The sequence below is a fragment of the Nelusetta ayraudi genome, unplaced genomic scaffold (assembly GCF_046127955.1).
Source record: "Nelusetta ayraudi isolate G7.1 ecotype Tasmania unplaced genomic scaffold, CSIRO-AGI_Nayr_v1 ptg000004l, whole genome shotgun sequence".
NCBI lineage: Eukaryota > Metazoa > Chordata > Actinopteri > Tetraodontiformes > Monacanthidae > Nelusetta > Nelusetta ayraudi.
The window spans coordinates 11,723,259-11,747,000 of NW_027466054.1; the positions used below are offsets into that span (position 1 = coordinate 11,723,259).

Consider the following 23,742-nt stretch of genomic DNA (forward strand, 5'->3'; position numbering starts at 1 on the left):
CAGTCATCGAGAAACCTGTCAGGGAAGCGACGATGTTTGGTTTGCCTGCCTGAGAAAGACATTTCAAAAGACATTTTTAGATTTCAAGGAGTCGCCCTTACTGCTGGTAGCGCACCCTTCTGGACAGGCATTGGACGACTGGTGGCAGAAGGGGGTTCGGCAGGTCGCCGTATAATAATGTAGCTGAGGGTTTGGTAGTTTGAATCGTGCTCAATTCCAGGGCAGCTGTATTTACAGATGTTGCTTACTTTGCACTATGAGTGGTGTGATTGAAGGTGTGATGGTTTCTATGTCACCGCTTGGATGCAAATGTGCAAAAATGGATGGATGGATTGATGAGCCTGCTATGCGCTCATCTAAACGTGCCTTTGCGCTTGTCCAGGCTGCACTTGTAGTATATAAGATTATGTTCTTAATTACTTGCCTGGGTATATAAAGGTTAAATTAAAAATAAATAAGTGTCTGGCTTAACCACAACAGTGATAGGCCTATACCAGCCTGGGGTGCCGCAGCGGTGGCAATGAGTATTAAATGTTGAATTATTTTAAATGATCTTAAAATAAAATAGTTTTAAGTTAAACAATAGGCAATTAATAATAATGATAATAATAATAATAAAAAAAACACTTTATTCAACTGTGTTTAAGTTTAACAAAAATGTTGTGGTTTTGAATTTGTGGGCAACACCGTGGCGCAGTGGTTAGCGCTGTCACCTCATGTTGGTCTTTTTTTAACTTCCTGTTTTATTTTGGCATGTTTTATGTTCTCTTTCCTGTTCAAGTAATTAAAAGCCAATCTCATTTTCCTATGAGTTCCTAAAACGGGATTTTCATCTTAATCACGTCACATTGAGCAAACAGTCAAACAAGACATTTTATTTCTGCATGAAAGGATTTGATAAATAATTTTTCTTGTTTATGTAATAATCGTATGGCTGAACGTGAATGAAAACAAAGAACAAGCTGTATGCTTAGCTGATGTTTATTTAAAGTAACAGCAGTTATATATTTTGAGTTGCTGAAGAACTGAAATAAATTCCCCAAGTGTTTTTCTTTAAAGTGCTTAAAGCAGATTGTAGTTGTATATATATGTGTGTCAGGTTACATGTTTCTTGATGTACTTATTGTGCAATACAAAGAATATTATTTCATGGCGCTGTCTTAGCTTTCAAGCAGCCTACTCTAATGTAGATCTGAAATCCCAGTGGATGAAAAATCTACTTTTGCAGAAGGAAAGAAAAAGTTTGTCATTGTGAAGTTGGTCTGTAGATTTCACACTTGTTTCCAGTCAAACTTTGGTCACAGGTTAGAGTGTATACGACCAGAAAGGCACCTCTGCCTCCCTGGGTCGGACACATCACCCAGTGTGTTCCTTGGCTGAGTGACCACAAACATGATCCTAGACGGTCATCATGGAGATGATCCTTGTCCCAAACTTCAATTTTCTCATTTTTGTATAATACAAATTTAATTTGATCATACTGTCTTAAACCTTGTTGCATTCCTTGATTATGAGAGTGTATAAAACCAAGGACGAAATAAAAAAAAGTATTTGTTAGCGTGGAGATGGGTTGTAATCTTTGCACTTATATCCAGTCAGATTCGGGTCACAGTTCAGTGTGTACATGATCTCAAAGCCACCTATGCCTTCCTGAGCAGGACAAGTCAGATAGTGTCTTCCCTGGCTGAGAGGCCACGAACAAGATCCTAGCAGGTCGTCCCAAATGACATCTTTGTCCCAGAGCTCAACACTCAAAATGGAAGTTGTGTCCACCTTTAAAAAGAGTTAAAGATTTTCAAAAAAGTCAACAAAGTATACCTAATACAGTTTAAAATATAATATTCACCATTCCCAAGTAACGATATCTTAAATAATAATACCAATAATATAACCATTTCAACAGATAGGATGAGCATAAATAACTTTATATTTATTTTTTTCATTCATTCTCTCACCTTTTCCCTGGATCATCAATTATTTCTTATTTATATATGTATAACCTAGCTATTTCCCTGTACATCTTATTTCACAAAACCTTTTAAAATTTATACTGATAGTTTTTTTCATCCAAATGTATCAAACATTTTTAACTACGAAATAATAGGTTAGTGGCGTCACAGCAATTATTGTGCTAACATGCCGCTAGCTAAATTTTTGCGGAACTGGTGTGAGAGTGATTTGGGTTCTTTCCCTTTCCTTTCTTTCAGTCCACTGCAAGTACAGCGTACACATAATTTGTTTGTTGAACACCAACGGTACAAAAGTGAACAGTAACTCTAGTCATCAATGTCAAAACACAAGAGGATAATTACGAACCTTGCCCACGTAATACTGTGCGTTCCACCTTGGGTTGTCTGAGCTAATCCAATTAGTAGATCGGTAGAAGTTGCCATACCACATCTTAACATAACTGAGAATCAAAGCAAACAAGAGAAGGAAATTAAAGCTGGAAGTAGTGTTAGCAGTGATCTTGATAGAGCCAGTTAAGGCCATCACTTCATATACACAGAGGCAAAAAAATATCAGTGTATTATTGTAAACCTATTTGGAGCAATAAGAGCAGTAGTGCAGCACATGTCATGCAAATTCTTAACCCGTACATGTCCAAGGGATAGTAGGAAAAAATAGGAATGATTTAAATGTAGATGCTTTTTCCAGAAGCTTTTTTGGGAGAGTTTCATGGAGGACTAAATGAGATGTGTTTTTAACGTTATTAAATGTCCACCTCACACGTCAATTTACTCACCCGTCAGTTTCGCCAATAGGATCTCCTGCCAGATTCCAAGCTCTGACAATGGTCACCACCAGTGTTCCCCTGTAGGGCCGCCGAGGGCAGCAATTGGAGGCAATGTTTGGAGAGTTCCCCCAACAAGAAGGTTCTGCAGGTGATTTCTGCACGCTGTTGTCTTCAAGGTACTGCTGTATGGCAGCCTTCACCCCAGCCCTCTTTAGCCTATTGGAAATCAGCCGATATATGGGCCTAAGGGAGTATGAGACTATGTCCGGGTAATCTTTGGTAGTACTCAGCCAGTTTTTGAAGCCAAGGGAGTCATTATGAGTGAGTGAAAACTCCCCCAACCAACCAGAGCCTCCCACCACCTCTGTATAGTGTTGGTGGAGACCATCGCTGTATGATGAGAAAAAGCCATGGTTCTGTTGCACTTTGGAGCAAGATCCCTGGTTTCCAGAAAATCTGGCCTTTCCCAAGCCAACAGAGATACCCATTAACAAACAGGAGTGGACCTAGAGCAAAGAAATTTAGATGTCAATGATAATAATAAACAAAATTGTTTGTTAAATGTTTAAGAACTAAGGTTTTCAAAAATAAAATCTTTGTTTTTTCCCCCATTTTTCTTTTTCTTATTCTGTATAGAGTGTTGGAGCCGATCACAGAATCCTCACGCACATTCACAGAGACAATTTTGAGTTGCAAATTAGCCTAACCTGCATGTCTTTGGATGATCAAAGGTGTGTCTACTGCATCACTGTGTCACCATTGTACATGTTTACAAATTAAAAACATGCTCTAATGCAATCAAGTACATTTGCAAGTGTGCCTGTCCTGCATCTAATTCATACTCCTGTCAAACTTACCTCACTGGAGGAGAGTCCGTTCAGTGTAGACAAACAGGTGCGTGCAGCTGTGACTCGCCTGAGTCGGCCCCCAAGAAAAACCTGAGACCACGTATATACAGAAGAAAAATGCTTTAGTGTGTTGAAACGTGTGTGGGCATATAGTGAACTAATGGCCTTTACAGGTTTGGAACCAGCAGAATGAAGATTTTTGTCAGTTAATTAATTGACTTTTGAGGTTTTTTTTTTTATTTTAAAGTTGGTCAGTTTGTGTTCCTGTACTTCAGGGATGATGAGTGTTTAATTAAAAAGAAAGAAAGAAAATACAGACAGTCAGATTAAGATTATACTGTATCTGTTAATTCTAGGGGAGGCAAGTGTTGCACGCTATACAGTCGTAGAAGTGCCTCACTTCTTGTCTGTTCCAAATACCTTGTACCTCTTATCTTGTTTGTAGTCTTTGTCTGTGGATGTCAATTGCATGCGTGTATGTATGAGATTACCCTACGTATAAAGTGTGTGCCATAGGTATGTATGAGCTCCATGTAAAGAGCCCTGGTATAGCCATTGTAGACACTGGGTAGTGTGACCACATCCTTGCTGAACTCTGAGCTGAGAGGTGAAGTGCTTGACAAACGGTAACTGGACAGAAAGACAAAATAATATATTGATTACGCTGAAAATATTTACAATATTTTGTATCATGCTGGAAAAAAACTGGAATGAAGCATGATCACTGTCCTCACCCGTAATATTTGCAGATGACCCCGTGGATACTGAAAGAATGTCGATCCTCTCTGGCCCTGGCTGTGGAAAACTTGTACATGGGGGACTGTGTTCCTCCCACGTCCAGGTTTGCAAATTGACCCAAATCTAAACCAAGCTGGAGGAGAAACAAAATGTTAACCTGCCAGCGTGGGTTTGAGGCCTGTTTGGGCATCATTTAAATTGCAAGTTCAATACTGCATTAAAACAGACCAGTAGCAAAACATGAACAGGTATCAAATGTCTTATCTATTTGAATATTCATGTGTATGTATGACGAGTTTCCTACTTTCCAGTACTTAATGTCTTCGGCGATGTAAGTTTCGGCCAGAGAGCTGTAGACACAATTAACATTCAAGAAGTCAATATTGAATTGTCTTACTTTTTTACCAGTTACCATCATGTGAAAAAACATCATTGTGTTGTTGTAATTATCATAACAAATGAGGTCAAAGGAAGAACCGACAGAGGAAAAAATATTGGCCATTCCTGGAAGATTGTTCCTGCCTCAATGTCTCACATGGTGTGAAAAGAAACAACAATACAATGGCTGTGGTTCTACTACTATTTAGCAATGACTTTAATAGCAGTCTTCGAACATGACAGGAGCTGATTTATTTCATAGGGTATCACAATGCTGCACAATACGGTACCTGACAGAGGTGTGTGCACTGCTGTAGATCTCAGTCCTGCACCGGCTGTAGGCTCGCCAGTCTACTGCAGAGAGCGGCAGCTGGTACACAGAAAAAGACCGTGGTTATCATGAACAATACATGTTAAGTTTAGATGTGATTTCTCACTTACTTTCTGCAGCTGGTTGCCTTGAAGACGGTTGGAGCACAGAGTACAGGTGCCATTCGGTGAGAGATAGGTCTTCACGTCAATTGTGTAGGCGCCTTTACGCTGTAGTGTGACCACATCGAAGCCCTCCCCTACCAGGTTGTAGCCTGGTACAAAGGGTGCGGCGTTGCACTGGCTGGTGGTCCCAACCAGGCAGCACAGAACACAATTTGGCAGAAGGAGGAGGGGGCTCAGGTAGAGAAGAGCTGGGGTTGAAAGTGTGATCATGCCTGCAGTCAGAGGGACAAAAAAAACTAAAAAGAAAGACAGAAAATGATTGAGTTTTAACACTAAAACAAATCAATAAAGATATGAATGTTAAATTATTAAAAGCAGCGTTGTTCAATCATGAAGATGTTTAAAAAGTGTGTCATAGCCTGACTCTGAGGTTGTGACAACCTGCCAATCTCTTGCCTTAACCACATGTTCAAACAAGAGAAAAAATGTGTCTGAAACCCATTTTTTAAACTTTGGCAACAAGCGCAAGTTATTCACATCCAAACCGAGGCACAGAAGAACCAGGTGCCTGCCCAAACCTCACAAGCGTGCACCAACGTGCTGTCCTTGATCATAGCCAAACAACCTTTCTCCAAGTCCAACTTCGCCCTCTCCAACTCTTGGCGAATTCTCTCCATCTCAATTATTTTTTTGATTTCACGTTCATGTTTTATTGTTTCATGCTCTAATGGAAAAAAAAGTAGTAGTGAAGTAGGAGGACATGGCAGCAAATGCGGTTTGTCCGGGGACATCAAACAACTGCTGATCAACTTTTCTTTAATAGCATATTTGATATTCTCTTTGATGCATTTATCGCCCACAAACTCTATGGGAAAATGCTCTGCAACTTTGAGCAACTGCTCCCTTGAAAACTTGTCCAGGGACTCCTGAGAAGGAGTGCCAATAAAGTCTTCAATGTCAGATATAGCCTCTGTTCCACTAAAAATTAGCGGGACATGTCCAAAAACATGACACCATGTTTTTGGACGCGGGACGTCGCGGAAGCAATCGGCATTGAGTTCCGTGTCCACGCACCAAACCCAGCGGGGTGTCCCCCCCCCGGCAAGCTGCACCCCCTCAACTTTCACCGCTGCGTGTCTGCTGACGTCATCGCGCTGAGATCGCATGATGAAGTTCTACAGAATTCAAGAGTCCGGCGGTGGCCAGTGTTCTTAGTTGTTGATCACTTTTGGCTGCAGTGGAACGATGACGTCGTTGCTGCCAGACTTGAAGCGGCGCGCACCTCCGCGATTGTTTCGGCGTCTGGTCCAGCGCTGATGGAACGTGATCGAAAACTTTTGCATCAGTGCTTGATATACGCCGCGACTGGCGCGATATTATGATTTAGCGCACGCTACGCTCAACGTCACCCCGTGCGGCAGATAAAAAAGGTGTTGTTGTCCCGGGTTTACAGATTCCACCGCATGCCGATTAGTTTATTTAAAAAAAAAACAAAAAAACAACAACAACACGTTTTTTGGGCAGTGGAATTGGGGCTATAGTGTACAATAAACTGATCCCTTTACGCCCCCAACGGGACCCGACAGACCCAACCTTTACTCTTGAGCATAAGGAGAAAGACAGCTCAAATGACTGAAAGGAGAAGGTCAGCAAGCCTCGATACCAATAATCTGATAACTAAAAGCACGGAGAAATTTTTGCACAACACGTATAAGACGGTAATTTAGGTCAAAGAAACCAGCAAATGTGAATGAGGGCAGTTTTATCAAAATGTTCTCCAAGGATCCAATTAAGATATGCATACATGAATGAAAAACTAGAGGAAAACATCTAAAAGAAAAGCAAAGTCAAACAAACACACACAGAAACAAATGAGAAATGGCTACAGAACCTGTCAGAACGCACACTTCCAGAAACTGAAATTAAGTTTACGTGGATGATTAAACTTTGCAGACACACCCTATCATTGGTTTGTTTTTCAGGGAGGGAACAATGATGGCTCAGATGACCAAACTTCAGTGTGGTGATTTTTATTAACACCAAATAAAAGAGACCAAACAACAAGTGAGCAGAGCTCCCCTGAAATACCCATAGCCGAAGCCCAACTCATAAGTCAAAGGGTTCAAGGCAGGACAGTGGTCCTGCACTCCAATTTGATCGGACCGTGGCTCCACAGGAACAATGGAAGCGGTGCACTCCCTGGCACCAGAGACAGGGGGTGGGGTGGGGTGGCATGTGGCAGTCAGGGAATGAAGGAGCGTTCACCGGGGCGCCCCGTCACACAACCAAAAAGAAACAAACAAAAAAAAATATGGAAAATACTTGGATTTTGCAACAAATCATAGGAGTCCACACCTGTCCTCTGCTGTTAGGTGTCTGCTGTGTTTTCGTGTCCTCTTTCCCGTGGCGTTCTTCTAAAAACCCCTGGCAAAAATTATGGAATCACCAGACTTTTTTATTTTGTAAAGTCATTGTAAAGTCATTTAAAATGGCAACTTTCTGGGCATAAGAAACACTAAAAGAAATCCAGAAAAAATGTGACAGTCAATAACAATTGCTTCTTTTTTTTTTAGATCAAGCAGAAGAAAAGAACTTATTGAATCATCCAATTCTGAGGAAAAAATTTGGAATCATGAAAAATAGAACAAACACTACAAACACACACAACAACACACCATGAGTACTTTGTTGCACCACCTCTGGCTTAGCTCGCAGCCTCTGAGGCATGGACTTAATCATATGGTACTTCCCTTGTTCTAAAGGCCATTACCAACCAATTACTTCAGACACCAGAACCTGAGTTTTCATGGCAAAGACGGTAAGCATTATTTCACATTATAATTACATAGTTCTGAAAAAAAAAACAACCTCTCAACTACATTTAGGTTTTCCCCCACATATATACCCTACCCATCTAACCCATTTTTTCTTCTTGTGTTGGATTTCTACCTATTTTTTTTTCACAAAGACCTATCTACTCAAAAACTTATTATATTTCCAGGTATTTATTGCAAATAGATTAGTTTTGCTCCTCTGCTCTGAGGTGGCTTTTCCCCCTCAGAAGCTTTGATCACAGGAACTTCAACTGGGATTAAAGTGCATTCATTCTTCTGAATTTGCTTGTACCGTTAACGCAAAGTGCATCGGTAGTCAAACGTCATAAGAAGAAACACATACTGTCCTACCAATTTCATTTGGAGTCATATTTCTTTTATTTTCTAGTGCAATCACAGGTGAAGGCTTCTCAACTACAGGTGCAGAAAACCTGTCTCTATACTATCTCTAGTGCTAATTCTAATTTAGTACAATAAGATGTGTTCAGATGCTTCCTGTCAGTCATAAATAAGGAATAGATATTTGTTTAAATTTAAGGGTTGTTTATGTTAATGCCTCCTATAAGAATGTATCATTGTGATATTTTGTTTTCTTGCCAGTTGGTGATGAAATTGGTCAGATATTTAGGTGCCTATTACCCCTCCACACACAGCCTTTTTTTTTTTTTTTTTTTTACATTAACAATCAAGTCACCACAGTTTCCTTGTCTGCAGCTAAAAGCATGAACGGCAGTGGACGGATGCTCCCTCCCTCCAACCCCAACCACTTCCCTGCCAAACTATGGAGGCTGGCGAACAACCCATTGAAAAGGTCCATCTTCTGGGACAGCAAGGGTGAGGCCGTCGTCATCAACCAGCAGCTCTTCGAGAGGGAGGTCCTGTCCCCTCATCCCTGCTCTGTGGAAAACGTGGATGCCTTTAAGACCACCAACTTCTCGCGCTTCATGCGGCAGCTCAACCTGTACGGCTTCAGGATGGTCACCCCAGTGAACGGAGACGACCTGCCCGATGCCAACTGTTCCACCTGGACTTATTATCAATTTTTCAACCCAAACTTCAAACAGAACCCCGGAGTCGTCGCGACGCTGAGGAGAAACGCCGCCGAGTGTCAACAGTCTCTTTCTGCTAAATAACCTGCAAGCACTGCTGGGTCTATAGTGTCTTCACAGTACCAAACGTTGTCAGGCTGCTAACTGCACTGGACTGATGTTTAGATCCTGCTGCAGGGGTAGCCAGGAAGGGAAATTTGCCACTATTATAACCACTGGCCCAGGTCAACGTCAGGTATCGATCACCACAATAATGAAAAAGAACAATTTAATTTAATAACATTTATTTTTTGAGGTAGGTTTAGTTGCCTTCTTCCTCTCACTGCTGATTTGGTGTGCAGCACTCTTTTCATGAGGATCAAAGCCAGTAGTTTGCTCTGCCACTTGGCCCTTGTCGAGTGGAGAATTCCTGAAACAAGCAAGGAATAAAAAACTAAAAACTAACATCTACTGTTCATCATTTACCAATATAAAAGCTACTCGGCACTGAGGCTGGAACTTTCTCTTTAATTTTCATATTCTCTTTCAACTTTCACCTCCGGTGACTTTCTCTTCTTTGCGTTCTCCTTTTCGCCAGGTGGTTGGCCGGGTACTTCAGAAACATGTAGCCCAGCTAATTATTAGGTACGGATGTCGGGAACTGGGAAATTCAGTGTCACCCATCAGCAGCGGTTAGCAGGGGGCGCGCGTTCCGCCAGAGCGAGCGAGGTGTGTTAACGTCCCACGGAGAGCACAGCGCTGGCTCTATTTGATCGGGATCACGTAACGTATTAGCGGTAGTTATCGAGACGATTTCACAGAACAGAAATAATGAATTAATTGAATGAATGTGAAATTAGATATTTGTGCCTTGCCGGCGGTTGGGTCCACTTTCTTGGCATTTTTTTTTTTTTTTAAATGACTGTTCGGGATTGTGGTCTTCTGTACGGATGAAAACTAAAACTGATTTCTTCAAAAAATTTTTATTTTCACTTGTGATTCGGTAAATACACATTTGCCTTATTTGAAAGACTCTTACTGATTTTTAAGAACTTGCTGTAAATTCATATATAACACACCGATGATCAAAGGCTGAGGTGAATAATGTGTTAATCTGCATTTAGCCAACAGTGTATTTGTCTATTCCCTCTGCCAGCAAAACATCACAATAGTTTCTAGATATATGTTCTAATCCTTTCTCCTCCTGAATGTGTCAGAAATCTGCATGCATGTTTAAACACATTGAGAATAAGAGAAATTGTAAACACAACACTTACAAAACAAAGACTCTTTAATTGTGAAAGAAAAGTCCCATTACACTGCGGCGTTACCCTGAAGCGCTGACAGTCAAATGGTTTTGATTTTCAACTGTGCATTCATATTCGCATATCCTAAGGATGGGGTGCAGTGGGCCATGCAGTTTTTTTTGTGGTTCAGATGAAGTCAGGTCTTAATGTAGCAGGTTTAGAATGAGACCACTGTCTTGGGCAGAAGGGCTTTGCAATGGTGAACAAGCAGTTCAAACATCCTGTTTATTCAATGTGATTAAAAGCAGTGCAGTGCGTGTGGAGAAGCTGATTAGAGCTCACACACAAATTACCAAGGAATGAAAACAGAAGAGTTTGTGGTCGCCAATGTACCATCACAAGTCACATGCCCTCCTGATGACGATATTGTGTTTAATAAAAGCATAAAAGTCCTTAAAAAATATAATATGCTTTCGTCTTTAGATTACTGGTAGCATTCCATATTCGCCAATGGAATAAAATGATTCCCCTTCAAAATATCACAATTCTGGAATATGTGCTATGTTTATTCAGTAGAATGTTACAATGACAGGTCTGAATGAGTTTTTGTTTAACATGTGCGTCGATGCGTCAAAGAGAAGGTAAACAGAAGCGCAGAAGGTCCCTTCCCTCAGCCAGTGCGGAGGATGACGTGGACCCCAGAGTCCGTAAAAACAGGCTCACTCATATCTCCCACTTTCAGAGCAAAGGAGGCGTCTTCAAAAGGCTTCTGCATCTGACCTGAAACATGAATCAACATGCATTTTATGAAACACCAAGGCACAAATACATTTACAGATTGGCCTGCATTCAAGTTCAATGGCTCTTGCAAAGCTAGTGATGACTTGAGCAGGAGTCCGGAGTAACAAGATTGCTCTGACCAAAGGGGAAACATTTTTAACACTTGATATTCAAATCGCACTCTTCATGAGCAAAAAAAAGTCAGCGATGAGTAATTTATTCTAACCTTACACACCTTTAAAAATGACTTGTAAGTTGACTTTTTTTTTTTAACAATAACATTTTCCTGCAGGCTATTTTGAGGGGCGGAATAGTGCAAGTCTTGCTGTCATTAAGATGAAGGGATAACATGATAGGAAAAAAAATTGAATTTGAAATGACAGATCTGCATTTCGTTTCCCCCAGCTCAAAGCTCTATCATGGATGCAACATGTTCACCTGAACACACACGCACATATCCACACCAAAGAAATCATTTTTATAAGTTTGTGTGATCATAAATAATTTTATACTTGACCAAATACAACAGGATATCTGTCAGTGGGTAAAGGTGTAAATGGTGACACACCTCTGCCAAATAGTCCCAGGTCGCCGCCTTTCTTTGCTGAGCTGCAGTCGCTGAACATTGAGGCGAGTGACTCAAACTTCTCCCCAGACTTGATACTTTCTATGTATTCTGCAGGGAAGAAAGAGAGAAAACATTAACATTAATAAATATGCTGATTAGGACTCCACTCACATCCGACGCCTCCGCTCTGATGCTAAACCCACTCTCGATGAGATCCAGGGCCTCGTCTTTTGTTCGTGTGATGTTTTCCTCTCTCCAGGATGACGGACGACGTGACTGATTATGCTTTACCAGGAGGTGTGAGCAGCGGACCTGAAGGAATGGGAGGCAAATGAGAAAAAGATGATGTGCATGGAGTAGAAGTTAGGTGGGATAGGCCCGCAGCCAGCCACTAGATGTCCCTGTTCTGCTGGAGCCGGAAGATCTAGGATCTTCATGCCCGTTCCTCAATTTTTATTATCATTATTATTATTATTATTATTTTTTTTTAGAATTTCCTGAATTACTCATAAATCAAAATTTCTAATAATCACCTTGTCTGGCTCTCCGCAGCCATCCCCAACCGGACGCTCCCATTGACTTGCACTGGTAGTGTGGTTGAAGTAGTAGGTTCTTCCTGGGAGGGTTAGAAGAAAGAGAGAAAATACACTTTTAAATGCATAATCGTTGTCATGATTAACTGAATTGTTTCTTCTTCTTCTTCTTCTTCTTTTTTTTTCAAAACAGTACCTGTAATGTGAACTTGCTACTGTGGAACAACCATCACTATTTAGTATTTACCACACTGAACAGACAAGACCTCTAGGGCCTCTTTATTTTGATCCTTTCAGGGTGTCCCATATTATTACCTATGCCCAGGAATACAGCACTTTAAGAATACAGTGAAAAATGACAGCAAGGCAATATTCTCAGCTGTTCCCTTCAGGGGTCAACACAGCAAACGGATGTGCAAAGGGTCTTACAGTGAGTGGATGGCCGGTTGGACAGAGGGTGACACAAAAGGAGGATCGCCTTGAAGTTATAGTTCTGATGTGACTAGGCCAGGGATCGAACCCAAGTCTTAAAGCCAGACACTATCACTACCCACTGTCACAGGCATGTCACAGGGCAACATGTGTTGAATGAATATTGATTGTGAAGCTGTATATCATCATAGGATGACAAAAACAGATCATAATACAACTTGGAAGCATGCGATGTGTACACAAAATAAATTAAATATATTTGCAAACACGGCGCCTCCTGGCAAAAACAAAAGTACATGGCACGTCATTTTTTTCTGAGATGAAATCCGCAGAGGCTCAACCCAATTTGCAGGTTAGGTACTGAACCAGGATGGCGTCATACTGGGCCCTGCAGTGGCAGGGCTGAATGAATCAACAAAGCGAACAGATCCTTCGGCAAAGCACACATTAGCATCGTCGGCATTAAAATAATAATAATAACAGTAATAATGAAAAAAAAATGCGTTATGCAACAAGCTCATTAATAGTTTCAACCACTACGCAGGACAAAATTCATCAGCCTCATTTCCAATTGTAAACCACGATGCAGCGGCGGCTAGCTACGTAGCTACGTCTAATGCCTATAGGCGCTTAGCAGCAAACTATTAGATTCCGCCTTCCTTGGATTCATTTATACCTGAACTTCGGCTCATCCTTTTCTCCCAGCCAGGCGGTAGCTTCTCTTCGTCTGCCATACTTGTTCCTACTTGCAGCGTTTTCAAAGTTAATTTCAATGCTACTGTGTACCAACTTAGGGTACCAAGGTGAATTGCGACAGTTGGTCGTTTGTTGACGGCAAGAGTTGTTTTTCGGGTCAGATCTGCCTCCAATGCCACTTACCGGCCCATCAATAGGGCAATGTGAGCTGTCAATCAAATTGGAGCAATATGATTGGTTGAGGTGGAGGGGGCTGCCATGTGAACTGAATTTCCCTTCGCGATTGACACGACTGAGAGAGCGGCTCGTTTTTCCACAGATAGAAACGTATTTCTGGTGTTCCATTGAAATTTTAAGGTGAGATTGCAATTATTATTGAATCAGAAACAACACAGGAAACCCGCAAGGCGAAGGCGCGGTTTTCTTGCGTTGAAACGTGACGCAAGATTGTTGACGCGAGCTATAGCCGATTTATGCTAGCAAAACAAACGTTGCTTTTAAACTAAACACGCCAAGATTCACCGACACTCTTTAATTATTATACATAATGAGTAAGACAGACCAATAGTATTCATTTAAGGGTGTTATACTGTATTGTGAACAGTGTCTGCAATTTGCGCTCCTGTCAAATATGCTAACTTGGCTTTTTTTTATCATCAGGCGATTGGAACCGAAAATGATCGAGGTGATTTGCAACGATCGTCTGGGCAAGAAGGTCCGAGTCAAGTGCAAGTATCCTTTTCACATGAACCAGGAAGCCAGCGTTTATTGGGTTCGTCTGTCGATGTGCGAGGGCCAATGTGCTCGAGACAAAGGATTAGTTCCTCCGCATTCAAGTGCTGTTATTTGCCGAGTGTCACAACAACTTGTAACTCCACGTTGCTTTATGATTCAATCATCTTCAGTGTCAAACGTTGTAACTTTAGCCACGTTGATGGACAAACAAGCAAGTACGAGACATTTCAGAGGAGGTTCCCAATTCAATTTTCAGTGTCTGGAGTTTATGTTCAATGTTGTTGTAATGCCTTAATCCGCACACTTCAGCTCTGAGGACAGCATTGGAGACCTGAAGAAGCTCATTGCTGCCCAGACAGGAACACCACATCACAAGATTGTGTTAAAGAAATGGTAAGTCGCTCATTTCAAGTGCAAGACGGCCTGAACGCCTTTATAGATGTCACAAAGACTGACTTGTGATTGTCTGACAGGTACACCATATTCAAGGACCATGTCACACTGGGGGACTGTATCCTTTCAAACACTTTTCTTCAGCTTGTCTTGGTGTCAGTAGTCCAGTTTATTGAACATTCTAAAAGTTAACCAGCTGTATTAATCAAATGTTATTATAGTAAATTTGTGTGTTCAACAGGTTGTTGTACTTGACATTTTTGCGTGTGCAGATGAAATCCACGACGGGATGAACCTGGAGCTTTACTACCAGTAGATGTACAGACACATTCTAATTCCGTCTCTCGCTCTCTCACACACATGCACGTGCACACACCAAATTACAAGAAAACCATGACTCAGAACTACCGCAATTGTGAAGAAAGAATATTTTTCCCTGTCCACAGTGACTTAAAAGATGCGTTGTGTTTTTTTCCATTTTTCCTTTTTTTTTTTTTATAAATAAAAGTAGATGAATACAATTCTCTCTGTCTTAATGTTTACCTGCATACACCATACACGTAGGTCTTGTTAAAATACCTAATACGAAATATGGCAAATTTAGACACTGATGGTAAAGAGGGGGGCATGTATTGGTTTAATGCTTGACAAGTATAGATTTAGATCCTTCAGTTTTGTTTCTCAACATTACAGGGCAGTCGGGACGCTTGTATTTCAGTTCTGAAGTCTTCCGTGTTAAATCAAGAGCATTCAGGAAATGTCCTATGTGTGTGCCAGGTTGTTATCCTCGAAGGCAGAATGTTACAGGTTCCAGAGTTTTAGTGGTGGCTAGAAACAAAAGTCTTTTTTTAAATAATGATGATAATAATAATAATAATGATAATAAAAACTTTCATTTATATAGTGCCTTTCAAAAGGAACCCGAGGTCACTTTACAAGGTAAAGTAAACAAACAAAAAAACAACAAAACAGAAAGGAAACTAAACCTTTCATATGGAAAAGCCAGGGAGAAAAGGTGAGTTTTGAGGTGTGACTTGAAACTGTCCAGAGTCGGGAAAGGGGGGGCCGGCAAGTGCCTGAAGGGACATACAGCAGGAGTTTGTAGTGGTTGCAGAACTTGACCGGGAGCCGTTAGAGGTGGATGAGGGTGGAGGTGATGTGCTGCCAGGGTTTGGTGCGAGTGAGAATCCTGGCAGCTGAGTTCTGCACGTACTGGAGCATATTCACACCGTGCCTGTGTAGGGTTCTTTTTGAAACTATTCATTCTTTAGACTGGAGACATGTCTGTTCACCACTAGAGGGCACTTGCGTGAAACCCTTCTGACGTCTGGATAATTACCTTTTTCTTATAAAGATCATGTTGAAAACTTGGTTGAAACTTCTTATTGTTATGTGTAAATACATTGCTGTAACAGAAACCAATGTGGTATGGTCCACATTCCGAGGTCTTGTGGAGTTTGCGTGGTATTAGTGTCTGCGTGAATTCCATGCAGGTGTAAGGTCTCCTGGCTTGGTTCCACTGAAAAAGTATGAACATCTCTTCACGATTCAACATTTAGAGGCCACTGAGCATTTCTGTACACGTTGTACACGCCAACTGAAATTTGCACAGTCTCAACATCCAGTTAGACGATAAAACTGATGAAGCAAGTATGCAACAAACAGAAATGTAGGGATGGAGGTTTTACAGTGCAACTCTTCCATCTTTGCACTTCACTACTTTAATCATCAACTTTAGCTGAAACACAGAGCATTTTTCTGGTCTTACTGCTAATTTATATGTTTTGTGTTTCTGAATCCTTAGCACGCTGCTGTGTCTCTGTAACCGCAAAGAGCCGCTCTTGTGCTCTTTAATGCTGCGCAGAAATTGCCATGACCGGGGCTTTTGTTGTTTCTCATCGCAACGTTAAAGCACTGTCTACTCTTAAAAAGACAACAGCGTCTATTTCCAGCCGCTGGCCTTAATCTCTCTGGCTTTATGTCAGGCTGCGTTGCTAAAGAACTGCCTTAAATAGCTAATTAGCATGTGAGCTTATATGCTCCTCTAAAGTTGTCTTTTTGTCCTGAGGTGTCCTGAACTCTCAATGGAGCTCTGTTTGTGTGAACATGTTAAATAATTCATGGACACCATTTAAGTGTCAGCATTACCCAATAAAAAAAAAAATAATAAAGATGTAACACCACATGTAATTTATACAATAAATTGTTATGAGGGATATGCCATCACAATACATAAAACAGGAAACTGATTCAGTTTTTTGAGGATGATAATTGCTTCCAAGATTCCTTTACTTACTGTTTGTTACTGTAGAACTCACTCACTTTTCTGGCACCTGATGCTGATGACATTATCTAGTTGGAATGCAGTAACACACAGTCACACCAGTATTCCTGCGAAGCTCTGACTTGTCATGGATCTTAATTTGCCAGGAATAAGCAGTTATTGAAAATGGATGAATGGAAGTTGCGCTGCATATCACTAGTATTATTACTATGTAACTGTTTTATACATTTTTGAACTGGAATAACTGGGAGGAAATGCAAGTTGAGACTTGAGCTGCATCGTGCGATGCTAGTTCTGTGAAAAAGGCAACATACAGTTTATTATGAATGAGAGAAAACTCCCAAACTGGGATGATTGTATATAATTATTATATATGCCTCTGTGTCTATATTGTGTTGTATCTTTTGTGATATGTGCAGAGTTTATTGGATATTAGTATTATAGAGGTATTTGCATTTGGTTCGCAGCCAATGAAATGAGTTAATGAATCTCAGAGATAGGGAAATCCTTCCTGCCAGAAAACACCCTTCTTCAAAACTGTCCAACAGTAATTTCCAACAAAATACCCCTTCTTGACTAATGTGGGTTAACCTTTCTGAGACCTGTTTTAAAAATTTCCAAAAACAAATGTTTCTTTTTTCTTTTCTTTTTTCAAATGTCACATTTGCTTTATTTTGTTGTAAGCAAAATAATCAAAACAATTCCTTACTATTTCCTTTTGCCAGTATTATCAGGGAACTGCTGCATATATTGACTAAAAAGTCATTTTTGGCAAGCCTGGTTGTGGCGTGGATTACTGGAAGTGTGTGTGTGGGTGTATTAATAGAACTTTGGGGGCGGGAAGGTCACTGGGCTCTTTTAAAGGTTTTGCCAGCTAGTTTGGTCATCTATAGAGATGAGCAGTTCATTCTCTGATTACTGCAAAACACAACATTGTGAAAGTCTTGGTTACTTGGCACACTCGGACACACACACACACACACACACACACACACACACACACACACACACACACACACACACACACTCTCTATCTCTGTGAGGACTTAAATTAACTTGCATTTGTTTTCCATTCTTTTGTACAGCGCAACACTAACCACAATCTGTCTTATACCTTTACCCCTCACCTAACCTCTCTACTAATATCATATCTTGACTCTAACCCAAAGCCTTCATTTTTAAATGGATGGCAGAGAGAAGCCCTCAAATGGCACAAGACACCTATTTTGATGGGCATAATGTGACTTTTGGTTGTCTACAGGGAACCTCCAGACCTGCATCCCTCAATTCATACCAAGACCACCTATCATATTAAGCGACAGCAAATAGTAACAAGCTGGGGTGATTAAAACCAATCTAGAATTTTTTAAACTGAACCCAGCTTTCCAGTAAATGTCACCAAAGATTGACTGTGGGTCCCCTGTGACCTTGCGGGTTATGCAGTCATAGACAAAGTATGCTGAGGATGAGTGGGTTCTAATTACACGTGCCTCTTCCACATTCTTTAACTGCTGTCTGTAATGGTGGTGGTCTTTTGGGAAATTTGGATGTTGGATAACCTGATGCCTGTTCAATGGCTTTCGTGTCACATCACTGAAAACAACAGCTGTATTTTTACATCACTGTATGAACTCGCTGTCCGCAAAACGTGTTCATTTCCCTTTTTTTTTTTCCAGTGTGAAGCAAGTGTAGGGTTATCTCTGCTTTGTGTCCTTCACTACTTACCTGTGTGGCAAAACTATCAGTCAGGGCATAACCATGACTTTAAGATAAAAAACTGTTTGTAAAAACATCCCATTCGACTGATTATGGATAATATTAACACGACTCAACAGATGAAAAAAAATATATAATTAGAATATGTTTGGTCTGACTAGCCCATTGTGAAAGCATGACTTACCCCCTTCTTTCTTAGTCAAAACAAAAGCCTCAAAATTGCTTGTCATCAATATGTATTACAAATAATGCCTGTCTTCTGTCTTCTCCATGGCAAAAATGCAGTTTTTGTTTTCTTTTATCTAAAAGTGGAGCTAATCTTTGAAAAACACAGTTACATCAGCAGCCACCGGCAGTTGAGAGCAGGTGATCTAACAGCATGGCCCTGTGGCCCCACGAGCTGATGGCCTGGTCACCCCATGACCAGCACGTTACCCTCCTGTCACGGTACATCCAGACCTCTCCGTGCCTCGGCTCTCAGGGCTATAATTGGCTCCGTTAGCCCAGTCTGGCTAATGCGTTTCAAAAGCTGCCCCCGCCCTGGGCTTAAGCCCTGACAGCGCTTTACAGGTTTCCATCTCCGTGTCGCCGCAACACCTCGGCCAGCCTTGTCCAGAGCACGGCGGAACAAGCTGAGAGCGGACGAGGCAGGGGCACGCGACGAGACGAGACGAGACGCGGCCAGGGTGAATTTCTGCGGCTGCCATCACAAGAAATCGCAGGTGAGCCTGCTCTTTGAAAAGAAAATGCGAGTGCTCATGCGGGGCCTGTAGATGACATTAAGCGACTGGGGTTGTGGAGTTTTAACGGATATTTCTTTGTTTTAATAAACTGGAGTTCCTGCTGCACAGATGTGAAAAAAGAAAAGCAACAACGGAGCAGTGATTAAATCAGCAGGGTATCGGAACGGTATTGCTTCTCCAGAATGCTTTTAAAGTGCTTTGTCAACAAACTTTCAGTTTGACAAGCGCATACATCGGTGTCCTGCAAATGGAAATTTTAGTTCAGTTTAAGAGATATATTGAAAAAGTTTACTTTTGCAAAGCAGCAAGGCATGTGTTAAGCTTGGAATCAGCACTGGGAAAAGATATCTGATGGCTGTTGTCATTCCCATGTTGTCAACTGCAGTCATGCTCAATGTCTCGGAACGATGTGACAAGTCTAGTCTAAAAACAGTTTGACCGCTCTCATCATTGTAGTGTATTTTTCCTTACTTTAGTTCTACTAATTCTATATTTTTGTCCACTTGAATCACCTTTTTTCTACACAACAGGTTAAGTTGTGAAATTATGACCACTTCGGCTGTTATGTTATGATAAGCCACCACTTATCTAAGGTCTGAGGATAGCATCTCTGCTGATATAATGTATCCTGGTGTACCGTTTCCTGGAAAGTATATTTAGTTTTATTCTGCTACACTTCAGTGAACAGTGAAACTGAGGGTTTTGACGTGTCCTGAGCAGGGACAGTGAAGATATTAGGAGAAGGATGCTGAGGGCAAGAAGCCTGGAAGAAGAGAACAGAGATTTAGAGATGCAGTGAAAGTGGACATGAAGTCAGCCCAAAGAAAAAATAAATCTATATGGCTTCTGCTTCGACCTGCACTTTCTTGTACAAAAACATTTTAATCTTTGGGAGGAGCTTACCACTCGTCCCCTGATGCTGCTCTACTGCTCACATCCTAGTGCAGTAGTGGAAACCCTCACAATTCTGTTTCACCCCCGCAGGATGAAGCTCAGGTGCCTGCTCTCTGCGGTGGACCGACTCCCCACCATCAGCGAGATGCACGAGTGTGGCTCGGAGGACGGGGACGTCGACTGTCCCTCGCACACCCTGGAGGCATACATTGAGTCCATCAAGGAGCTCTCCCAGCCGGTGCTCTACCCGCTCCACGGACCCCTGAGAGGTCACCGCCGCTGGGCCGAGCGCTCGGGCACGAGAGCAGCGGTCAGGACTTCGTCTTTGTTTTTGAACTCCTCGAGGACCTACGCCCCCTGGACCCCTGTTGAACTGTCAGACGTGTCGGTCACGTTAAGTAGTCAAGCAAACTGTGACTTGGCGCTGCCATTAAATGAGAACCTGCTGGACAGGCTGGTTGGAGAAAACGTGTTCGCAGGCCTGGCGTGACCCAGGCCTGGTGAGGAACACATTCTTCAGTCATTTCTTCACATTCAGAGCCTCTTGTTTAGGTTGCCAGACTCCGGATGACATTAATTCCTTTTGAAGGATTACATAACTACAATATTAAAAGGGGTCAAAAACACAGAACAAATGGAGGTCCTGTCTAAGGCGTGAGCACACTGAACAGTTGCAGAGGGGCCCTGTGACCGCTAGGGGGCTCCCAAAGAAATGAAAAGGACTGAAGGACTGGTGTATTCATGTACACTGCTGTTTTTAGGAGACTCATTAAAATGCAAGGATAAAACAAACAGCTAGGAAACAAACCAAAGGATGTTTTCTATTACTAGTAGTAGGTTATTTGTAAAGTAGGGAACATGGGAAAAAGACAATGGAGAATCAAGTGTATTCTGTTTGCGCTCTCTCCACTATGCATCATCAATTTGGCAGCAGAGTTCAGTTTGCAGATGTCGGGCCAATCAAAGCAGCCAGCAGATATGATTGTGAGATTAGTGTGTTTTCTTGTGGGATCTTTCGTCTTCAAACTTCCAGAAATTATGACTCATCTTCACCATCTTGTGTAATTATGATGGTGGCAGTGGAAGAAACGATTTATCAAGTTAATCAGACTAGTTGGACGACCTGGCAGGAGAGAATTAAGTTTTCCCATTGGATGGACTGACGCCCCAGTAAGCCTTGTACGAGCATGTTCCAGATCTGACAAAACCATCCTGAGACTAGATAGAGCACAACCTCCCTGCCCGCACTTTCACTTGAACTTATTTTTAATAGTCTGTCATTGAATATGTTTGCCCAACATGTAAACAAAATGGATTAAAAGACATGACTCGGCCTTCAACAATGGCGTGTAAACATGTGTCCTTTGTCCCCCAAAGTTTAGCGACCATGTGGAAAATATCTCTCGCTGGTACTTGGCAGCAGCGGCCTGAGTTTCTTCCAACAAACATGTGGTGGGGGACAAAGGGAGCAGAGCGGCCCCCCTGGAGACAGTTCTGTAGAAGAGGCCGTCTGTGAGTTTCGTTCTTACGGCCCTAAATCGCTCTCACCACGTTGCGCAATGCCTCGTGTCTTAAGTAAACAGAGCGAGAAAACGAAAGCCTTCCACTGAAGGATGGTTTCCCCCTCACAAACCATAGGCGCTGTAACTGTGTACCAAGGACTCATATATCATTAGCAGCCTTAATGGTATGCAGATTAGTAAAGATTTATAAGCTCCAGCTTTACGTGCTGCCTCAGCGATGGATCTGTCAACGACTGCGAGTTTCCTTTTAAAATCGGATCTGTGTTGATGTCAAGGTGCAGATAACGTATCACTCCAGGGAACTCATCAGACCGGCAGAGGGAAAAGGCACAGGGAAATATTTTACAATGGCAGGAGAGTAATACAAAACCGATTTGCTGCGGTTGATACAAAGTTTGGATGCAATAAACCAAAGATCCATGAGATGTATAAACACTTTGAGGGGGGCCTTTGAATATGAGATACAGCCGAGCAAGACCATAAAATATATCAGAGCTGCGGTGTCACTGCGGCACTTCACAGCACTCAGACAAAAGAATCAACAGAGTACATACTGTGCCAGGAAATATATTAACCAACCACAAAGGAATCTTTTGGACTGCAGCTAGAAGCTCCAGCCTGGACATGCAGATTCACTCAGAGTGGAGTCGGGCAACAAGAAATGTTTTTTACTTTGGATGACCTAAAGTTCGCTCGCAGTCAAACTAAAACCGTTGCACTGCCTTGATTCTGCATGATCAAGGACAAAATCTTACTGTTGCAACACATGGAGACCAACCAACGTTTTTAAAGAACTGCTTGCAAAGTTCAACATGCCTGAAACAACCTTATCTATTTCTGGACAGCACAATAATTTGTTTCCTCTAACCTTTTTGTTCGTTTTGAAGATTCAGGAAATGTAATTTTAAAATTCTTGCCACTAAAAATTCAAAACTTATTTTTAGTTCTGTTTTTATTGGAGTTAGGTTGAAGTTTACATCTCTTATAATGGGCAACGAATGAAGTCTATATGTGGATTTCAGTAGTCTAACCCTTTCCTTCAATTCTAGTCACTCTTCATGAAAACATTTCTCTTGTGAATAGAAAATGAATGTGGTACTGATTATTTGTTGGAACTGGATTTTTAGATTTTAGAATTGAAAATAGCATTCAGACTCAGAAATGTAGGTATATTCAAGTGGTGTAGCCCTTTGCTGACTAACCTCAATTGTATTGACCATCCATCCATCCATCCATCCATTTTCTATCACTGCTTCTCCTGCAAACACGATTGTGGGGATGCTGTTATGGAATTCTGAACGACAACTTGAATTCCCTAGGGATGAACTGCAGTCTCCATGCAGGAGAGTAGAGAAGCTATAGCCAATCAATAAGATTGTTATAAGAGGTCAGTTATTTAACGTCATCTGAAATGCCTCGTTCCTGGAGATTGAGTAAGACCACCAACGTTGAAGCAGAAATATTTTTGTTTTCCTTCAGTTGTTTATAGAAAGGAATTATTACAATGAGTATCAGTTTGAATAAGCTAGTGGGGCACCAAACGAGAGTAGGCCCGATCCTGGTCATTCATTTAATCTTTGGGCAACCGATACATTTCAAAGTGTGGTTACAGCAATGAGGTTAATTTGCTGAGTTGTTACATACCTGATGCAATAGTTTCCTCAGTAATGATGTCTGGACAACATCATGTAAAGTTAGTCACTGCAGTTTTGGTTCGCAATCTTTTCCCGGATGAATTTGGTTTGACTCACTATAAATGCAATGTTCAAACCATGAGCTGGTCTTGTTCAGTTTCAAGTTGGTTTAACATCTGCATAATCTGCAAAAGTTAAAAGGAGGTCACTAAAGGAAGTAGTAATTATATTGAGCACGCCAAAAGAATAAAAATCATCCTAAACGGTTGTTTGGTAATTCACCTGTGATGAAAAAGAAAGTGGATTGACCACAGAATTGGAAAACGTGATGAAGTGATTAAAAAGCTAACTTTAAAAACACAAAAAGAAAATATATCAGCTAGCCTGCTAGCACATGAAGTGATAAGCGAATGCTCATGAATGACAAATGGCCATATCTGTCCAGTGGGCAAGATAAACATTATGGTTTAAGACAGCTATAAGGCAACAGCCTAATCACTGATAAAAATTTAGCCTCGGTAAAATGTGCATTAATAGATAAATATAGGAAAAATAAATAAAGGAAT

At 41.4% G+C, this 23,742-nt stretch overlaps 4 protein-coding genes and 1 long non-coding RNA gene across 9 annotated transcripts; 3 read left to right on the plus strand and 2 right to left on the minus strand.

Moving 5' to 3' along the window:
* Positions 1–1,376: 1,376 nt before the first annotated feature.
* LOC142897920 (perforin-1-like) lies at positions 1,377–5,407 on the minus strand. The gene is made up of 9 exons (XM_076040574.1): positions 5,143–5,407; positions 4,992–5,071; positions 4,628–4,673; positions 4,320–4,456; positions 4,077–4,215; positions 3,595–3,675; positions 2,747–3,243; positions 2,317–2,410; positions 1,377–1,773 (listed from the first exon to the last, which is right to left on the minus strand). Exons 1-9 carry the CDS (start codon positions 5,404–5,406, stop codon positions 1,555–1,557), a joined length of 1,557 nt encoding a protein of 518 aa, XP_075896689.1. The 5' UTR covers position 5,407; the 3' UTR covers positions 1,377–1,554.
* A 2,877-nt stretch (positions 5,408–8,284) lies between these two features.
* On the plus strand, positions 8,285–9,463 carry LOC142894036 (heat shock factor protein 5-like). 4 transcript variants are annotated; one of them, XM_076035156.1, is made up of 2 exons: positions 8,285–8,369; positions 8,685–9,463. In XM_076035156.1, the coding sequence occupies exon 2, from the start codon at positions 8,693–8,695 to the stop codon at positions 9,101–9,103; it is 411 nt and encodes a 136-aa protein (XP_075891271.1). In that variant the 5' UTR covers positions 8,285–8,369; positions 8,685–8,692; the 3' UTR covers positions 9,104–9,463. The 4 variants fall into 4 exon arrangements, with proteins under 4 accessions (XP_075891271.1, XP_075891286.1, XP_075891279.1 ...); XM_076035171.1 differs by having other exon boundaries at positions 8,304–8,369; positions 8,670–9,463; XM_076035164.1 differs by having other exon boundaries at positions 8,305–8,369; positions 8,661–9,463.
* Positions 9,464–10,275: 812 nt separating this feature from the next.
* On the minus strand, positions 10,276–13,393 carry pin1 (peptidylprolyl cis/trans isomerase, NIMA-interacting 1). Its single transcript, XM_076035254.1, has 5 exons — positions 13,235–13,393; positions 12,127–12,209; positions 11,797–11,905; positions 11,594–11,701; positions 10,276–11,025 (listed from the first exon to the last, which is right to left on the minus strand). The coding sequence occupies exons 1-5, from the start codon at positions 13,290–13,292 to the stop codon at positions 10,916–10,918; spliced, it is 468 nt and encodes a 155-aa protein (XP_075891369.1). The 5' UTR covers positions 13,293–13,393; the 3' UTR covers positions 10,276–10,915.
* Positions 13,394–13,468: 75 nt separating this feature from the next.
* Positions 13,469–14,387, plus strand: LOC142894110 (uncharacterized). 2 transcript variants are annotated; one of them, XR_012927774.1, is made up of 3 exons: positions 13,469–13,611; positions 13,915–13,986; positions 14,299–14,387. It is a non-coding gene; the product is annotated as an uncharacterized LOC142894110 (long non-coding RNA). The 2 variants fall into 2 exon arrangements; XR_012927776.1 differs by having other exon boundaries at positions 13,470–13,581.
* A 4,323-nt stretch (positions 14,388–18,710) lies between these two features.
* Positions 18,711–21,362, plus strand: LOC142898265 (uncharacterized). Its single transcript, XM_076041123.1, has 2 exons — positions 18,711–19,104; positions 20,110–21,362. The coding sequence occupies exon 2, from the start codon at positions 20,111–20,113 to the stop codon at positions 20,507–20,509; it is 399 nt and encodes a 132-aa protein (XP_075897238.1). The 5' UTR covers positions 18,711–19,104; position 20,110; the 3' UTR covers positions 20,510–21,362.
* The last annotated feature ends 2,380 nt before the right edge of the window (positions 21,363–23,742 follow it).